Source organism: Pristis pectinata, chromosome 3 (assembly GCF_009764475.1).
Source record: "Pristis pectinata isolate sPriPec2 chromosome 3, sPriPec2.1.pri, whole genome shotgun sequence".
NCBI lineage: Eukaryota > Metazoa > Chordata > Chondrichthyes > Rhinopristiformes > Pristidae > Pristis > Pristis pectinata.
The window spans coordinates 55,217,212-55,237,100 of record NC_067407.1 but is presented as its reverse complement, the minus strand read 5'-3'; the positions used below and the strand labels follow the sequence as shown (position 1 = coordinate 55,237,100).

General features: G+C 41.3%; 1 protein-coding gene across 2 annotated transcripts; it reads right to left on the bottom strand.

Moving 5' to 3' along the window:
- Positions 1-108: 108 nt before the first annotated feature.
- On the bottom strand, positions 109-17,941 carry mgst3a (microsomal glutathione S-transferase 3a). Of its 2 annotated transcripts, none has more exons than XM_052010997.1 (6): positions 17,841-17,941; positions 7,715-7,838; positions 5,374-5,447; positions 3,158-3,215; positions 958-1,030; positions 109-369 (listed from the first exon to the last, which is right to left on the bottom strand). In XM_052010997.1, exons 2-6 carry the CDS (start codon positions 7,826-7,828, stop codon positions 263-265), a joined length of 426 nt encoding a protein of 141 aa, XP_051866957.1. In that variant the 5' UTR covers positions 7,829-7,838; positions 17,841-17,941; the 3' UTR covers positions 109-262. The 2 variants fall into 2 exon arrangements, with proteins under 2 accessions (XP_051866957.1, XP_051866958.1); XM_052010998.1 differs by lacking the exon at positions 17,841-17,941 and adding an exon at positions 9,942-9,997.
- Positions 17,942-19,889: the final 1,948 nt, after the last annotated feature.

Below are 19,889 nucleotides of genomic sequence, written 5' to 3'. Positions count from 1 at the left end.
CATTATGTCACACAAGGTGGGGAACCTGGGAGCAAATGGTTAAATTATTGAACCCAGAAAGCTGGATCTTTGGTTTTGTACCAAGCAATTAATAAAACAACCACATAGTAACTTCATTCACATTTTATAAAAGGTTCAATATATATAAATGTCAGAAGCAAATATTTTGCTATTAATGAGTTAATATTAGAGTTCTGTTAATCAAGTATTCACCTTTCACAAGTTTATTCAGGATTAAAGTTTTCCACTAGTCTTGCTGCGGCTACTTTGGGCACCACCCCAGCTGGTGAAACCCAAATGACATTGAAGTCCCCATGAGTCCCAGGAGAGCCAACCAGCCAAATCCACCACGAACTCTCTTACTAGGATCTACATGAAGGAAACAAGAGGTTAAATGTTAAACATTAAACATCTGAAGCGATTACTTTGGTGTACAAGTCCAGCACAAAGAAGTTAACTTCAACATTAAGCAAAAGTAAGGGTACAACTTTGGATGCATTCTGTTAGTTTTTGCTTAACACTAGAGCTAGGCCCAAGGGAAAATAAGATCAACTAGCCATCTGTCCGATAATTTTATGCTCATTTCAGTTGTGTATTACTTCAGTTGCTCAAACCAGAACTTAAAAGATTCAGCAGCAGTTTAATGAAATAGGAACACACATCTTTTACCCCAACAGTATGTCTACTGCCACTTAGATTGCAATTTTGTGTCTTATTAGCATAATTTAATTTAAATCGAGGCTATGTTTTCATTTTAACACAATGGTAAATAGTCTTTCATGAAGTAGTGCTTTATTTAAAAAAAAATCACAGCTGCCAGTGACTATCACAGTAATAACAGAACAAGCAAGTTCTTTTCTTGTCCTTGCAAGCCTTAAAGTTCTATGAAATTCTAATCTTGAATTGTGTTGGAACAAAGCAATTTATTTTAAAATATGTTTAGGTTAAAGTACTCACCCCCAGTGTAATAGCCATATGCATAAACAACTCTTCCAATTATCCAGATTCCTCCAAGTGCACTTGCTAGTTGCTGAAAACAAAAGCAAATGGTACTGTTAACTTGGGACACTTGGTAGGACTTGCAGCAGTCTAGAACTAAATTAGGGCACGTAAATTAAGGCCAACACAATATAATACCAAATACGTGCTGATTTGACTGAAGGGCTAATGTTAGCTCTCCAATCACTTACTTTGAAGCTTTCTGTTAATGTTTTATGGGGAAAAAAATGTGGGGAGATCCATGCCAGGTGCTTCCCAGTGTCTTCAAGATTTTTTGAGCCAGAACCATAAATACACTTATTTGCATTCTTCTTTTTGTGGAATCTTGCCACAAGGAAATTGGTCGCTGCATTTGGCTGTGTATATATTTTGGGGCTATCACTTGGTTTAAAATGAATTTCAATAGTTACATCTATTATTTTTAAAAATATACAAGATAACCAATCATGTGATCTTTTTAGAATATTAGGGAAGTGGTTAAATTTAAAAATAGCTCATGACAAATTAAATTGATTTAAAGGCAAATTCAGTTGCCACTTTGTTCAAAGGATAATTTCCAACACCAGCATAATGAATATTAATTCATTTGATTCAAAAGTTAATATTCTCAGATAAAGGCAGTTGAATTTGAGGAATAGCTTGAGTCTTGCAATGTGACAACAAATTTGTCCAATGACGGCAGACGTAATGTAGTGTGGACAAAAAAAATTGACACAGGTGAGATAGACTCCAATGGTATCTAAGTAATTAAACAAAGGTTTGAATAACTCTTTGTTCACTCAGCTTCATAGTTAAAAATCACTACTTCCTCTCATAACAACAAACAGCAATGAATAGCTTTGACAAGTAGCAATCCTCATCTGTGCACATGCTGTGATATTTTTGGAAAAAGTCAAGTTTTGTGAATGGTTTTCCATTTCCAAGTGGGTTTTGCACTGTATCATTTTCTGGACTTAAAGACCTTGACTGAGACAAACGTATGTGAGAAGAGAATGTTCTCCCATTGCAACCCACTTTCAACATTAGGCATTTCAAGTCAATCTAAAGTAAGTTCTGTTTAAACTACACAATGAAGTGCCTTAAAACATAATTAAGGAGATTGATTTTTTAAGAAGATTAATCCTAATAAAATATGATAAGAGATTGCTGGCTCAATGTAGGTCAATGATAGAAGGGAAACATTACCAGAGCATCAGTGGTCTGGGAAGGGAAAGAGGGTCACAAGGGGAATGGATGATGTCTTCCAATGCAATTTCTGTCCACTACATGTAACATTCTTGCACTGAAAGAATAGGAGAGGGGATGCATCATATTAGATAAATGACTTTTTACCTCAGGACCAAATGTAGCCTGATCATTTAGGCCACTTTCAGCCTATTAAAGTTTAGGCTTCAGGTGCTCATCCAGCTACCTTCATTGTGGTGACTGTTTCTGCCTCCAACATTCAGGAAGAACACACTCTTCTGCTTCCAGAACACCCCCACTGACTAGTCTATTGGGGTAATCATTTTTCTTCAGCTCTCTTGTAATTCTTCTACCACTTAACTGAAATCTGCCTCCCTATTTATCACCTTATCTACTAAGGGAAATAAATCCTTGTTCACCCTGTCTGGGCCTCAGTTCTAGAGACATAATTTAAATCTTCCCTTTAGACTGCCTTTAGATAATATAAACCAGCTCCAAATTCAACAATTAATGGGAAGGTCATTCAGGCCACAGCTGGATATGTAGTATAGTCAGTAGCCTACTACAAGGAGGCCTTCATGGGTTGGTGTTCAGACTTAGAAGGAGTAGTAAGTCTCCTGTTTGATGCTAACACTGAATGCCTGGAATAGAAAATCAACCAGTCAACATCTTAGCATGCTGACAAGCACAAGCCTTTTAGCATGCGTAAAGGTGATTTAGGTGATTAGCATTTGAAACAATTTAAAAATTAACTTAAATTTTCCAACAGTTGTGGTGAAGGATTAACATCTAAATGACATCTGCAGAAGGGAAACAGTTATTTCATGGGGCTTGGCCTTGGAATTTTCATCTCTTAACTCTACTAGCAACAGCAATCATCTCAGTACAATACTTGAAATTGAACAGGGACAGTGTTTTTAAAAATCATTTGCCACAAATGAGCTTCAGTAATGAAATGTTAAACACTACTTACTGGGTGCCGGATTCCACCGGTTGCCAAAAAGAAGAGGAATGGTGGGTACGACTCCAGTCTAAAACAGGTAACACAAGAAAAATAATTATTTTAGATGTGGTTGCAAATAAATAAAGCAAATGTTTTCACGCAATGACACAAAGAGGGCAATCAGGTACAAGATGAGCTGCTTCATCATCTGTGTATTTAAACCTTACTGGCAATCATTGTTTCTTCTTAAAAGTGCTTTAAAAGCTAAGATTGTGGTTGAAGTCAAGTGAATAACTACTGTTGAAGTGATCTCCCTCATTCGCCAGCACAGGCCATTTGTTACAACCATTAACACCACATAGAAATCATTAAGTTACAAGATGAACATTTGACCCCAGTTGGGATTAATAGTGCATATTTGTTACAAAATGTCAATTGTTAAGATCTTATCCACTGTCCAAATTAAGATTAATGGATTTCAAATCCATTTTTAAATGGCAGATGATGAGAGCCATCATCTTCCAATCCATCAATTTATGATAAAATCCAGCCAGTTAAGTGACTTCTTCACGAGTTGGTACAATCTAGTTAGCTCTCTATTCCCTCCTCTTCTCATCCATAATTAGTATTCAGTTTCTGTTAAATTGGTACTTGCTACATCAGAAGGTACATCCCAAATCCTTGTTCCCCCCCCCCCGCCCAAAAAAAACATTTTTCTTTAGTTCTTCTGTTAATTGATTTTCTATCCGGTTATTAAAAACATACGGGGAACTCAGTGGGTCAAGCAGCATCTGAGGAGGCAAAGTGATTGTTGATGTCTTGGGATCAAGACCTTGTTTCAGGCAGAGACCTGTTGCATCGGCCATCCTTTCACCTCCACGGATGCTGCTTGATCCATTGAGTTCCTCCAGCAATTTGCTTTGTGTCCCAGATTCAGTATCTGCAGTGTCTTGCGTCTGTATTGAAAACACTTAGTTACTCTACATCAACCCTCATGTTAGTACAGGGATGGCCAAGATATGTTCCTTCAGCCTATCTAAGTAATGGGATTCCCATGTCCCTCAAATCATTTCAGTAAGTTTTACTCTCAAGATTTCACTAGTTTGGCTTTGAGGATTTTCAAATTTTGGACTCCCTACTCTATGCAGATTTAACATACAGTAACTATCTGACTTTTTTTTTCCCCCAACAGCTATTAATCTCACTTGCCACTCAAAAAGATTTGTCCATAAATATAGTTTCTCTTCCTGCTCCTTGGCATCTATTTACTTCCTATCAAAATGTCATATTTGTGTTAAATTGTTAGTTCCCATGTGGCTGTTTATCTTCAGTTTGCCAGTCCTTGAAGTTTATTACTACTTGCTTCTTTTCCAAGTTTTGATATTTTTGCCCTCTATCCCTAATGATAAACATGTACTAAAAAAAGAGTATTCTTACTACTGAATCCCAGGGAGCACCATTCCAGTTTGGAAGAAAAATCATTTGCCACAGCTCTTTGCTATACCACTTTTTTTTCCTTTATCCATTTTACTGTCAAATGATACTTCATCAAATGCCATTTGAGAATTCACATACTCTCTGTTAACTCAACCAATTACCACATGCTAGACTCATAGCCAACTCCTGGTATTGATGTCAAATATTACCACTTCGTTGTTCAGTTTGGTCCCAGATCACGATTTCAACCTTATGCAATTGGCAAGGTCATGATCTTCCACCTCAAGCACCATGTTAACTGGTAGAACCCTCATCCATTCTAACTGAAAAGTGATTGATCCAAAACATTAACTTTTGCTGCTGCCCAACCTGCTGAGTATTTCCCCTCTGAAACCTTCATCACTTGGGAATAATAACTGCTCCCACACCCCCCCCCCCCATCCTTAAATTTACAGATGTCAGAAGGCAAAATGCTGCCCTCAAATATTCCTTCACTTGGAGTGCTAGATAAATACAACTAACAGCATATTGCTACCAGAAGACAATAAACACAGTTTGTACACCTAGTGTGCCAGAAGCTGTAGTCCACAAGAATTTTACTAATGAATTATACCCATTATGAATTTAAAAGTGATTAAAAGACCAGGATTTGATTTTCACTAAGGATGTGAAATTGAAAGGCCAATCCTATAATTTACCTTGGCCATTATTTGATCTTAACTGAAATCAAGTTTTCTTTCAAAACATTTCAGTGCAATATTATGCAAATTAGAGTGTCCATGACCAAGTACATTTTCAGTAATACTTACGTATTTTGGTGAGCACGCTGAATACAGTTGAACATGCGTCCATTCTCAGAATCATCACTGTACAATGTAGGGTACTGGAGATATTGAAGAGAAATACAGATAATTAGAAACTGATGATCCTGTTGCATTGTCCTTAAGTGCTTGAATACAGTCTGGAGCTTGCCAGACCTAGAGCTGGGGATCTCTACCTATAGCGTGGGCCGCACTTGTATATCTCCACCTGTAACGTGGGTTGCACTCACACAACTTAGTTTTTCCAATTGAAACATCCAAATCATTTTCAAATGGGATGTCACATGGCCTGCAGAAGTGTGCTGATTGGGCAACATGCATCCTTTGGGTTCAAGACCTTGAGTAAATGCATCAGGACAGCAGATTTCAAATTAGAGCCATTGGAATATTGTACCCAAACATAAACTGCTCAATAAACATTGACACAAGATTGTCATTTACATGAACTAGAAAATTTGAACAATGATCACCTGTTTCGACAACCTGTAGCATCAATCAAGCATGTCCACCAAGGTGAGGTTAAGGGAGTCATATCGACTGAACACCCTGATCTCCACATTGAGCTAGGCTAATGTTCTATACATCAAGAAAAGATTCACTCAGAATTCTAGCAGATGTCTCATCAGAGCCCCTGGACTACGAAATAATGCTGTACCCTTAACTGTAGAGCTTGCAAGTGATATCATCCCACATTTTTAACCTCCTTTACCATTTCTACCTACTTTCCAAAATATACAAAAGTTAAATTCTTCAAAATGACTGGCTCCAAATCACACATTGCAGCAACTTCATTTGATTTATGATAAGGGGCATCTTTACTGCCAGTCCTTCTAATCTCATTCAAACTGACATTAATAATTGACTTTTGTGCCCAGCAATCCGAAAGCAATGAGAATCTACAAAAACTTTACAAATACACTAGCTAATGCCATTGTTCTCACTTTCAAATCCCCAGATTGTTAGTCCAAGTAAAAACTCTAAAGCATAAAATTCTGCAGTAAAATTCAGCCAGCTTCTCTTCTCCGCTGCACTGCTGCTTTACATAGACTGATAGTTGTTAGCATTCTTGTTTAAACAGTAAAATTCCAGCACCTTAGTTGCTCTCAACATTTCAGCTTGGGAAAGAAATAGATCTCACGTGACACTGTCATCCAGTGGCTGTACTGCTGAAAAATGCAATATGGGGACTGCAGTTTGGAATAAACTTTAACAACGACTCGGGCATCTTTCTGCACTTCAGGCTGATACACAGGAACACAGAATCAAACACAAACTGCTGCTGGAAGATTATCAGCTCGGTGAAAGACACCTTCTTGAGACTTGGAAGCTTTCCAATGCAAAGGAGCAGTCCATGACTGAATGTTGTAGACTGGCACATTCCAAGATTTGGGACTACGTGCTGAAGGATGCATTGAAGCTCTGCATCGATGCCAATAACAGCCAGGGTTTGAGGCCCTGACCCAGAGCACAGAGGAGCTGGAACACATGTAATAATCCCTCAAGGTGAAGGATTTCACATTGATGTAAAGGAAATGGTGTGGCATATTGCAAATGGTGACATGATTGCACTAATGTATTTGCAACTTTAATTAATAAAATGATTGGAAAATTGCATTGTTGAGGTAACAGACAAGGAAAGGACTAGTAGAGGCAGTACTATTATACTGAAACCTTTGATCAAAGAGGAATGACTATTCTGTTGAGTTACACTAATCTGTAGCATGTGGGGTCTGAACGGCCAACACCAGTCATTGATTTCATAAGATGACGGAAAGGGAGACAAGGTTCTGCTTCTTCCTGCCTTGTTTCTTTAGCAGTCAATACCAAGTTGCTATCTCATTTAGCAGTCAGTTTAGAATTAACCTTAAACTATAAGTTAGATTAATAGAGATAGATTAACAAAAAAAAACAAAAGAGTTTTTCAACTTGAGGACAATTAAATGACAGTTTGTAATTACATGTTGCCAGCTCCACATTACACACTGTTCAGAAATCAATGTCCCAACACAAAAATGCAACCAGTGTTGAGTTTACTTGGGGGCAGGGGCCAGGATTAAAGACTGAGAACTCGTGGCATCGAGATAAGGAAATGAGTAAATAAGCAGAAGCTTGTGAAAGACACAAGCAGCATAGTTAACAGGCAAATTATGAATGTCATAATTTCCATAGCAGCTCGGCAAGGTTTAGTACGTGTTGCAAATTGCCAGGTCCTGCCATCTTAATAATTGTTTGCAATGGACAAATGAGATTAGATAGAGAACTGGCTCATCTTAGATTCATTGACCCAAGTGGTTGAAGTAACTTATCAGGCCCCTTGGCATAAACTTACTTCCACATTGTACTTCTTACGGGCGGCTGTGACTTTATAAGCAAGGAAGGAGACCATGGCAAAGCTGGCTGCACCAGTCAGCACCACGCATCCATATTCTTTTGACAGTGCCATCTTTTGGATTCTAAAAGCACACGAAAAGGCAAGAGTAGTGAATTTGTTCTGGTAATAGAACATAATTAAACAGAACAGTTTCTTGATCACAACCTGACACAACCCAAGCAGTGTCCAAGGCCTTAAGTCTCTTGGCACCCTCTTTCCTCCCATCCCCACTGCCAATTCCTCCCTCGGGATAAAATCTTGCCTTTGCCAATACCTCTAAAGAAATTGAATCTTTCTGCATCCAAATTCTGAGCCACATATCCTTCCTACAACAGTGACTAGTCTTGTGTCCAGGGAATGGTAGAAGTATTCATTGCTCTCCCCTTGGGAATAAACATCAGCAACAGTCAATGAGTAGCAGAGAAAGAATGGTTTGAGAAAGTAAAAAGATGACAAGGAAAGGAATCTCATCCCATTTTAAGGTAAATGTAGATGAATTATTAAATGCATGTGACAAGAAATGCAATTGAGAGCCAGGAGTATGCATTACTCAGACCAATCAACAACTTCGGAAGAGCTGACAAGAGCACAGATGCAGATTTAACTTGAAAGCAAATAGTGTGTATATGTATAATGGCAACTGATGAAATGACTAACTGTGCAGTCACCACAGATATGCCTACTGCACACCAGGAGAAAACTGCAATGCACAAAATCTCAACCCACAGGTTCCAGCAAATGTACCATTTCACTCATTAATATGTTACTGAAGTTCCAGCATACTGAAGTTCAGGGATCCTTGGACTTGTGCACCAACCTACCCCTGTTCCTCAGTTCTCTCCAAGGCTCATGCATGCATTATGTCCCACTCTGCAAACTTACAGATCTTGCCTCCCATGTGCATATCCAAATTGTTAATGCGTAATAACAAATAGGGTCCCAGCACTGATCTCTATGATATCTCATTGGTCACAGGCTTCCAATCACAAAACAACCCTCCATCAACTCTGCCTCCAATTACCAGTCCTATTTAGGATCCAAATTGCCCTGGATCCCATGGGCAACCTTTTGGACCAGTCTCCCATGTAGACTACATCAACCACACTGCCCCCATTGATACATTTTGTTACCTCTTCAAAAAATCAAATTAGCCAGACAGGATCTCCCCTGAACAAAAGCATACTATCTTTGATTAATCCCTACTTTTTCAAGTGTAGATTAATCCTGTCCCACAGAAATATTTTCCAATAACTTCCCTACCATTGACGTGAGACTCACAGGCATGCAATTATCCCCACTGCCCTTCATAAATAAAGGTACCACATCTACTGTCCTCCGCTTCTCTGGTACCTCTCCTGTGACCAGCAACAATTTAAAATCTGTCAGGGCCCCAGCAATCTTCTCCCTTGCCACCCACAGCAATCTGGGAAACATGAGGATTTATCCACCTTTGAGCTCACTAAAACAACTAACACATTATTTATAATGATAACATGTTCTAGAATGGAGAATCAGGGAGTGGGAGATGAAAGGGAGGCTGCCCACCCCCCTCCACGTCCTGCTCCCCAAATTCTCCAACTACAATGTCTTTCTCCATTTCGGACCTCACCTACATCCTCTGACTCCACACAAATTGCCATATTGGTCCCCAAATGAGCCCTATTCTTTCGCTGGTTACCATCTTGCCCCTAATATACATAAAATGCTTTGGGATTTATCTGCTGGATATTTTATGCCCCATTTTACACTCCTAATTTCTGTAAAGTATCTACTAATAAATAATATCTCCCTGGATTTGATATACTGCTGAAGAGTCGCCTCCCATTTACAGTTCTCTACACCTGCCTTATGCTTTTTCCCTTAAACAAAAACAGAAAATGCTGGAAATACTCAGCAGATCAGGCCGCATCCATTTCCCGTGCCTCTGCTCTCATTCCCTCTCCTCCAGGAAAGAGCAAGGATAGTGTGCCCCCAGTCCTTCCACCCCACCACCCTCTGCATTCAACAGATCACTCCCGGCAATTTCCACCAACCAAACAGATTTCACCACCAGACGCATCTTCCCCTCTCAGCACTTCACAGGAACCTTCGTGACTCCCAGGCCCGATCCCACCAACCACCACCTTTCTTAGGGTACTTTCCTTGCAACTACAGATGATGCAGCACTTGTCCTTTCACCTCCCACCTTGCAGGGGGCCAAACTGCCTTTTCCAGATGAAGCAGCGATTCAATTGCATTCTTCCAATCTAGTGAACGACATTAAAAGGTATCAAGGGGTATGGGAGAGAGCAGAAATATAGTATCGAGAAAATCAGCCATTATGCCAAATGGTGGAGCAGACTCAAAGGACTCAATAGCCTTTTCCTGCTCTTATTTGCCTACATAGGGCTGTGGTGGGACTGCTGTACACTGCTTTGCTTTCTTATCTAAAGATTTAAATTCACTTATGGGATGTTTCCTGATTGCCTCTGAGAGTCTTATGAGGATAGTCTTATTGTCTGATTGTCTTGTGAGGATAGGTTGAGTGAGCTAGGGCTTTTCTCTTTGGAGAGAAGGAGAATGAGAGGTGACTTGATAGAGGTGCACAAGATGATGAGAGGCATAGATCGAGCGGACAGTCAGAGACTTTTTCCCCCAGGGCGAAAATGGCTCACATGAGGTGACATAATTTTAAGGTGGTTGGAGGAAGATATAAGGGGGATGTCAGAGGTAAGAGTGGTGGGTGCGTGGAACGCACTGCCAGCAGAGGTTTGGGGGGTAGATACATTAGGGACATTTAAGAGGCTCTTAGATAGACATAGATAGATAGAGAAATGGAGGGCTATGTGGGAGGGAAGGGTTAGATAGATCTTAGAGCAGGATAAAATGTCTGCACAACATTGTGGGCCAAAGGGCCTGTACTGTGCTGTTCTGTGTTCTAAGGTTGCAGAGGGCAGATGAACTCAATGTCTACAATCCTTCTGAAGGTACTCCCAAGTGTGGGTGAGTAGGGAGGTCCAAGATTAAGTCCCAGCAATAATGAAGGAGGAGCTATTTAGTTCCAAGCCAGGCCAATGTGTAACTGGAGGTTAACCTGCAGGTGTCATTTCCATGCACCTGCTGCCCTTGTAGTAGAGGTCATGCATAACCGCAGTGCATTTTCTGGATGGTACACAGAGGCTGCTTTGGGTCCCTCAGAGGGAGTACAATGAATGTTCACCATTGAAAGTCAAGTTCTGGGATGAGGGCACTATTCTGTGAGGTGAGGCTGAGTTGGCTTCTAAAGCACTGAGTTTATAAGAATATGTGGTTATTTAATTGTAACACACAATATTCTCTTGGGGCTTGACATGGTCAATATGACAGGGTCTTTCCCCTATAGGTCTGCAATCCTTCTGAAGGTACTCCCTAGTGTGGGTGGGTGGGGAGGTCCACTATTTCAGAATAAAGGGCCCAGTCACTTAAGACCAAGATGAGATCTTTTTTTAAAATTAGAGAATTGCGAAATGTTTGGATTCTCAAACTATTGAATACTCTCAAACCAGCATTCAAAGATCTATTAATCTGCAGGGGAAATCAAAGGACATTGTGGGAAGGAAGGGGTGGGGTTGTCATGGTGAAAGCTCAGCCTCAGTTGTTTAGAAGAACAGAGAAGGCACAAAGGGCCACATGACCTACCCCTATTTCTTATGTTCAAGGTTCATCGGTCGTATCTATTCTAACTCATTATTTAACATGCCCTGGTAGTTAATGGATTAGAAGGAAACAATAAAAGGGAGTTCAGGGTTAAGGTCAGAGGGCCTGAAAGTTAAGTGAAAGCTTGGAACATTGATGAAACACTGCATGATTGGGGACTGGTGGGAGGATGGGCAAGTCCAGGAGGCAATGCATGGAAAAGAATTGGTGGACACACTAATGCAACTACTTCCTTGGGAACAAAGAGCCAGGGGATGTGCAGAATCTGTCTGGTCTCAGGACAAAGTTAGTGGTCATTATAAACCTCAGAATCAAAAGAACACTCCGGGCCAGAGGGGATGAATTTTGAGATGTAAATCAGACTGATGCTGAAACTGGATTGGTGGGACACAGATATAAAAGCACAGCAAGGCAAAATAGGACTAGTTATCTTAAAAGTAAATGAAATGAATAGCAGGTCAGAGGAACCCTTGCATTGGGAGAAATCCAGACTTTTAAACCTTCCTGGACTTCTCCAAAAGAAAAACTACTAGACTGGGACCATCTACTGTGGTCTGATCTGCTATGACCTAATTCAGTTTTAAGGTAACTAACCTAATTTGCTATGATGAAAACATATGCAACCACAGTTGGGAGAGATTGGTTATGGGTAGAGGACTCTAACCCAGCTGTTAGCTTTTAGTTGGGGCTAAAACACAGAGCCTATGGAAGAGTGGGGACTGATCATCAACAAATAGTCAAGGATAAAAGTGCATTGTACAGGAGCTCCCAAGAGTATTGTTGGCACTGGAGTTACTTAGCAAAAAACTCATTCAACACCAATAGGCCTAAACCATAACCACTCTTGAAGTGGTCTGAAAGACAATTTCAAAACAAAAAAGGCAGTATAATTGATGGGGTTAAAACATACAGTTATACAATGTACTTTCACCTTTTAAGAACAACTAGAAGTGGCTAATGGTCGTTAGCAATTCCTAAATCCCAAGCAGCAATAATTAAACTAAGAGGGCAGGGACGAATATTCATTCAAATCTGTTGTCATTTAGACAGACATGCAGAAACCACGACATTGCTCCTACCTTGGCCCATCTTCAGCTGAGAACCTCTTCCACGTCATTGCTATCTTTACACTTGGCCATCCCAAAGTACCCTGCCTCCCACATTCTATAATCCCCTGTGATTCAAAACTCTGCTGTCTGATTATTAACTCAGGCCAATTCTGAGTCACCATCGCTATATCCTGGTTAGGTAACGCAACCATTTTGCAATCATCACCCTGGTTGTTAATTTCCTCCAATGATCCTCTCCTTTCCCATCTCTAATCTCCAATTCCCAAATCAATACCAGTCCCTGGTCTCACCATCATCTTCACAATTAACCAGTTCCCTTCTTCTGTCCAGAATAGCCTCCCCTTCCCCTTTTCACAATGCTCCCTAAAAATGGCCCTAATGCCTCATTGTGTGACTCAGTGTCAAATTTTGTTTGATACTGATTCTGTGACACACCTAGAAATATTTTTACTAGCATTCTATAAATAAATACAGTAACCTGTTGGACACAAAAATCAGCCTGCACCCTCTGAGCAGATGGAGTGAAAATGAGGGGCATTGAGGAGAAAACAATGAAGATGGGGAGGTCGGAGGAAGATGCAGTTTAATGGAGACAAGGGCTGGAGGTGACAAAGCAACTCAACTACCGAAGCATTTCAGCGAATGAAAGAACAAATGCTTAATAGCTGCAATTTTGAAAATACTTCTGTAAGTGACAAGACTTGGAGGGGAAAATATTTTTGTGACAAACCCACCAGAAGTGAGGTCAAAAGACATGGTGCATGTATGAGAGGAACAACAAAGAGGTCATAAATGTTTCCATAAATAATCTACACAAGATGGAAAGGTCAAGTATGTAGAGGAAGAAGTTTCAATAGGACAGTGGATGGGTGAGAAGGCCAACTTTAAGAGAAGATGAAACAACATGAAGGTGCCAGAAGAAAACAAGGAAGAGACCAAGACATTGGTAAATTTAAACTTCTGTTGAAGGAATAGGAGATATATTAACAATTCCAATAAACATGCTGTTAAACCAGATAAACAAGCCAACATTGTTAGAAATACTCAATAGGTCAGGCAGCATCAGTGGAGAGCAAAATATCAATGTTAATTGTCACTGACCTTCCATCAGAACAAATGAAAGGTCATCAACTTGAATCATTATCCATTTCGCCCTCCACAGGTGTTGCCTCTTTCCAGCATTTTGCTATTTTTTTTCCCCATTTTCAACACCTGCAGTATCTTGCTTTCAGAGTCAGAGACATACAGCACAGAAACAGGCCCTTTGGCCCACCAAATCCACACCGATCATTAACCACCCAGTTAACTTGGAGCACAACCAGCTGAATGCAATGCCACTTTCCTTCTGGGAGTACAACTATCAGTTTATCAGCTTACCTCTGCACGTTTTAAATTACACACCATAAAGTTTTAAGGTGGGTGGTGATCCAAAGTACCCAGAATATCAGTGACCTGGCAACTCACAGGAGATAGTCTTATCTTGAGCTAAGCTTTCATTATGCACAGTGATTGACTGAGTGAAGACTCCCAGATGAGATGGAGATTCACACTGGCACACATGGAGATTGGATGAAGCTTTATACTAATCTCCAGTATGACACGGCTGATCATAATGGCAGCAATGGACAAACGAATGGCTGCCACGCCAGGATCCCTTATTTGTCTTTTCTTACTTACATTTCCAGTCCTAGCCTTCGCTATTCACCAGCATGTACCACCCAGTTTCACCTGCACCCCTATAGCACGTCATTTAATCTCTCCATCTCCACCCTATCAGACACGTTCCCCTTTTGTTCTCTCCGCCCCTCCCTCCTTTCCCTGCAACTCTAATTCATTTCTGACTTTTCCCAGTTCTGTCAAAAGGTCATCAACCTGAAACTCTCCAGAGATGCGGCCTGCCCTGCCGAAAATTTTCAGGTTTGTTTTTTTGGATCTTGGAGTCTCCTGAAATCTAGAATTAACCAAATGTGATGCATCCAGAGTCTTCACTGGATTTGAAATAAAATAAGCCTGTTATAACCATTGGGAAAGGCATAATAAGCTGTGGCTTCTTTCCCAAGACCAGCAGGGAGGCAAATTAAATTGATGGTCTTTAAAATGATGCAGAGGCTCGGTAAGGCAAACATAGAGGTGTCGTCAGCAATTCAAAAACGAGGCACTATAAGTGCAAGTTAGGATAGTCAATTGGGAATTCTGGGGAAACTTCAATAAACATTGGCAAGAATGTGGGCAGCACAGTGACGCAGCAAGTAGAACTGCTGCCTCACAGAACCAGAGACCCGGGTTCGATCCTGACCTCGGGCGCTGGCTGTGTTGAGTTCGTACGTTCTCCCTGTGACTGCATGGGTTTCCTCCAGGTGCTCCAGTTTCCTCCCACATCCCAAAGACGTGTAAGTTGGCAAGTTAACTGACCACTGTAGGTGTGTACCTGTGTGGTGTATTCTGGAGCAGTTGGTGAGAATGTGGGGACAATATCAAAAATGGAATTAATGCACAATTAGTGCAGATGGGATGGGGTTGATGGTTGGGCATGGCCTTGGTAGGCCGAAGGTCTGTTTCTGTACTGTATGTCTCGATGAAACTTTCTACCACATGGGAGTAACTAAGGCAAATAACACAGACACAGTTGGGGGTGGGGGGGGTGCAGAGGGAGGGAAACTATGAACAAGAAGAAATAAAAGCAAGAGAAGGCCAAATGACATCTCGAGCTGGCTCCATCATCAAAATGATCCTGGCTGAATTTCAATAATTTACTACCCCATTCCCATGTCCTTGATTCCCCTTGTGCCCAATCTATCGTTCTCAGTTTCAGATATAATCAACTGAACACGAGCAGGCTTTTATTCAGAGGACTCTGAAGATTCACAACTGTCAGAGTTCCTTACCAACCCATACCTGAGACCATCTCCTACAGTCTGAGACTCTCTTGCCAGTGGAAACAAACTTGTAGCATTTATCCTGGGGGCTTGCACGTTTCAATGAGATTAAAACCACTTTACTCAATCCCTTCTTATAGCTCACAACTTTCATATCAGCAAGAACCTTTGTTTTTCAGGTAAATAAACAGCAAATTGTGAAAGCTCAGGATGTGTTCCCCCCCCCCCCAGTGGGCTATGGCAGAGGATAATGGGGGTGATCCATAGGATTTCCGTGGGGAAGAGAGCACATATTTGGCAAACGTTTGAATGCTGTGACAATATTCCAAGAGGAATGGAAGATGCACAGGGGGATTATTGATCCATTATAGCTCTGGCTTGTCCTGTTCAACTGTTTGTGATTCTAGGCACACTGCCATGATCTTGCTGGCTGGTAGAGCAGGCTCGAGGGGCCAAATGGCCTACTCCTATTTCTTAAGTTCTCAACAGGTTTGCATACATCTTCCACAGACTGCACTGACCAGAAGACCTAAATCCTATCAGAGTAGAACCTAAATCACTCTGACCCAGTCACAGTTATCTGAATAACTGGATCAGAATCAGGGGAGACATTCTCAGAGTAGCTAACAGGAAAATACCAGAGGGTGTGTGTGCAAGAGTGAAATAAAGTGGCAACCAGATGATTTATGAAGAACCTATATTGATGTTAACTGATACACTGTGAGTGGGCAGATTTTTGATGATAAAACCATGTATAGTTGGCCTGCAGTTCTGGAGAGCATCTCTGACCTGTTTCACCTCCAGTGAATAGGAAGCTGAGGTTGAACAGAGATTCACTTAAACACTCGCCTCAAGGCAACAGGTACAAAGGTTTGAAAAGCTCCCTCTAACCTGGCCCTTAGGCAAACACATTATGAAGCTCCAAGATTTCAAGACTTGCTATGTTTCCTGCTGCTGTTATGAATGCTCACAGCAGGAATGAAATAACAGATGGTTCCATGATGCACAGTTCCCTTATGTGGCCACAACATCTCAAAAAATAGACATTTCAACACAGCAGGGAGTCTGGACAGTCAGTAAAGCATGCAGGATCAGGAGAACAGGAGCTCAGTCCTAAAACTGACTCAGATCTATACTCTGCAATGAGTGCACCTGTGCATGTGTGTGCATGCACGTGTGCCAGATGGACAGCTCATGTTTCAGTGCCAGACCAACACATCCAAAACAAGCGCAGTATGGGGGCAGCATAGGGCAGTGCCTCTGTAGCAACTCCACACAGAAATTTCTCCTCAGACGCTTGGAGTTTTAAATTTCAATTGTGGAAATTGGGACAAATGACACCCTGACAGTAAATGAAAATTTTAAAAAAACTGCAGGAAATCCGAGACCGTTGTCAGAATTGGGAAAGAGATAAAAAGGGTTTATCCCAGTTCCGATGAAGAGTCCCTAACCTGAAACATTCACTCTGTTTCCCTCTCCACAGATGCTGCCTGACCTGTTGAGTGTTTCCAACATTTTCTGTTTTTACATCCCGATAGTAGTTTGATGGGACATGGGACAATGCTGCTGGCATCAGCAAATTTAGCTGTGCCCGATCATCCAAATGCACTGATGTAGAATGTAAAAATACTATAACTGAGGCAGTAGCTGTTCCCCGTGTGACCCTTCCCTCCACCCAACCTCCACCCTCCTCTTATTACAATTTGCCAATCCAAAATTTACCCATTTATTCTAACTTTCTGCTTTTTAATCTGTTAACCAATCCTAAATTATTGCACACATCTCCAATCCCACAATCAGAGCCTTCGACAACCTCTTGTAAAGCACCTTACTCCGTGCCTCACAAAGATTCGAAATACACCATTATCTACTGGTTTCTCCTTATCCGCCCAACTGGACACAGAATACAGACAAACGCAAAGGAGATCTGCCGAGCGTTATACATCAGAACAAGAGTCAGGCAACAGGGTACAGAAAGTGCTGCAGTGCCCTGGTGTGAAACAACAGCTGGGGCTTTCAAACAAAGCGTTCAATAACTTGTAGTACCCACCGCTACACAAATGGTTCAGGTGCCCTGGCAGCGGTGAGCATTTGAACACAAGAGCCAGACTGTATGTTCTGGAATACTGCATCAGCATTACAGCAGGGTAGCTGAATATGCTTAGGAGAGTCACGACAACTCCATTTTGTGGTGCACCAGGGACAGACAGCAATTTGAGATTTATCAGCTAAAAGCATTGTTTTCCGGTTACTATCAAGCCCACCAATCAATGTTAGATAAAAAAGACTTTTTATCAGTTGGGAGCAAGGACATCTGTAAATTTGTCTCATGATGACCAGTAATTGCTGTATGTCAGTTTCACCCGCTCTGATCTCTGCCTTCATCCCAAAATAACCTGGTTTCTGTTTGCAACAACGTTATCAACACCTTTCTTTCCTCGTATTGAAAAGAAGTGAACGTACCCGCTGCCTGTCCTTCACCTTGGCTTTGCTGGTTACACACGCACCAACCGGCCCAGAGGAGGGTGACGTTTATAAACCAGGGCGTGTACCGCAACACTGCGGAGGAATGGTCTGCAAAACTGGATCGAGGACTATTGAACACTGGAACGTGGAGTTTTTATTTTGCAGGGGTTCAAGTCAATTATATTTCTCGGGGAGCAGACGAGTCGCCTGCTCTCTTTACAGACTTTTGAGTTGGACTGTGGTCTGCTTTGTCCAACACTCCAATTTAACAAGTTTATTTCAGATACCTGAGCCCGGTTTAAATCCTGGAGCAACACAGCACACAATCTAGCATTTGAAATCCACCCTGGAATTCAGCAGGCTTTGAGAATCTCGCTTGCATTTCGCTTTGTTCTCCAGTTCCGGAGATCTATAGCTCTTTAAATATTTCACCGTTCCCTTGGTTGGATTAAGTGAGGAAATTTAAGGCGAGGTGAAGTAGCTGAAAAGAAATTGTACCTGAATGGGAATTTTTGCCCCCGATCTTCAGCCTGCAAGCCTTGAGGCGTTGGAATCTCTCCACTTTCCTGTCACCACTTTGTTTGAACTATATTTTTGTTGCTTTGGGTTTTGCATTTTTTTGAAGGTGGCATTTGAGAAATTGCAGTTTTGTTCGGTTAATTCGCGACTGTAAATTACCCCTTGGTGTCACTTAACAGCAAAAAGGGGAGTGGGTGGGCATGCGTAAGAGACAGTGAGTAGCGGGGTACAGGGAAGAGGAGAAAGGAATTGCTCTCCTAGGAACTGACATGGCCTAATGTGTCCTTATAGGTGTATATATAACCCACGTCAGCATCAAATACCTCCAGGTATAGCACAGATATTTGCAAGCTGAAGCACCATTACAAAATACCAAACCAACCTTCAGACCCCTCTCTGCAATGTCGCTGTGATACTTTATTACATCAGGCATCCTGTAGTTTCTGAGTAAAATGGTGTTTAATCCAGACAAGTGTGAGGTGATTCATTTTGGGAGGTCAAGTGCAAGTGTAACGTGCACAGTAAATGGCAGGACCCTTAGGAGCACAGAGGGATCTTGGGGTGCAAGTCCAGAGCTCCCTGGAAGTGACAACACAAGTGGATAGGGTGACAAAGAAGGTATATGGCAAGCTTGCCTTCATCGGTCGGGGCGCTGAGTATAAAAGTCGGGAAGTCATGCTGCAGCTGTATAAAACTTCAGTTGGGCTACATTTGGAGTATTGCATGCAGTTCTAGTTGCCGCATTACAGGAAGGCTGTGGAGGTTTTGGAGAGGGTGCAGATGAGGTTCACCAGGAAGTTGCCTGTATTGGCTCAAAGGACAAACTTGGATTGTTTTCCCTGGAGCGTCAGAGGCTGAGGGGCAACCTGATAGAAATATATAAAATTATGAGAGGCACAGATAGGGTAGATAGTCAGAGTAGAGTCTTTTTCCTAGGGTGGAAATGTCAAAGAAGGTTGAGGTAAATGAGATTTGTGAGGCAAGTTTATTTTACACAGAGAGTGGTAGGTGTCTGGAATGTGCTGCCAGAGTAGCTGGTAGAAACAGATATGACAGTGATATTTAAAAAGTATTTAGACAGACACATGAACCAGCAGGGAATCAAGGGATACAGACTACACACAGGCAGATGGGATTAGTTTAGATTGGCATCATGGTTGGCTGAAGGGCCTGTCACTATTATATCGTTCTCTGTTCAAACAGAATTATAACTTTTGTTTTAAGTATTTACATTAACCATTCTCTGTTCATTGCCAATAGAATTAAAAGAAGTTTCAATTCCAGCAGCACTTTGGTTTGATCTTGAGTCCAAAGTCCAGTGCCCAATCTAATCCACTAAATAGTCAGTACAACTAAAAAGTTAGGAGAAAAAGAAATACAAATTTTTTTTTTGTTCCTGTTCCATCACAGCAACAACTAGTTCATGTTGGGAGGTGTGTCGATCATAAAATCTCAGATTAATTGTTTAAATTATACTTGTTTTACTGGTTTAAAGGTGGGCTTGGCTGAACACAGAATGCCTTGAAC

Excerpts from the sequence above, each read along its gene's own strand:
- mgst3a (XM_052010997.1), bottom strand. The coding sequence starts at position 7,828 with ATGGCACTGTCAAAAGAATATGGATGCGTGGTGCTGACTGGTGCAGCC. Across the intron at positions 5,448-7,714 it reads GTAAGAAGTACAATGTGGAA|TACCCTACATTGTACAGTGA; the intron begins GTAAGTTTATGC and ends CAATATCTCCAG. Across the intron at positions 3,216-5,373 it reads CAGCGTGCTCACCAAAATAC|ACTGGAGTCGTACCCACCAT; the intron begins GTAAGTATTACT and ends TACCTGTTTTAG.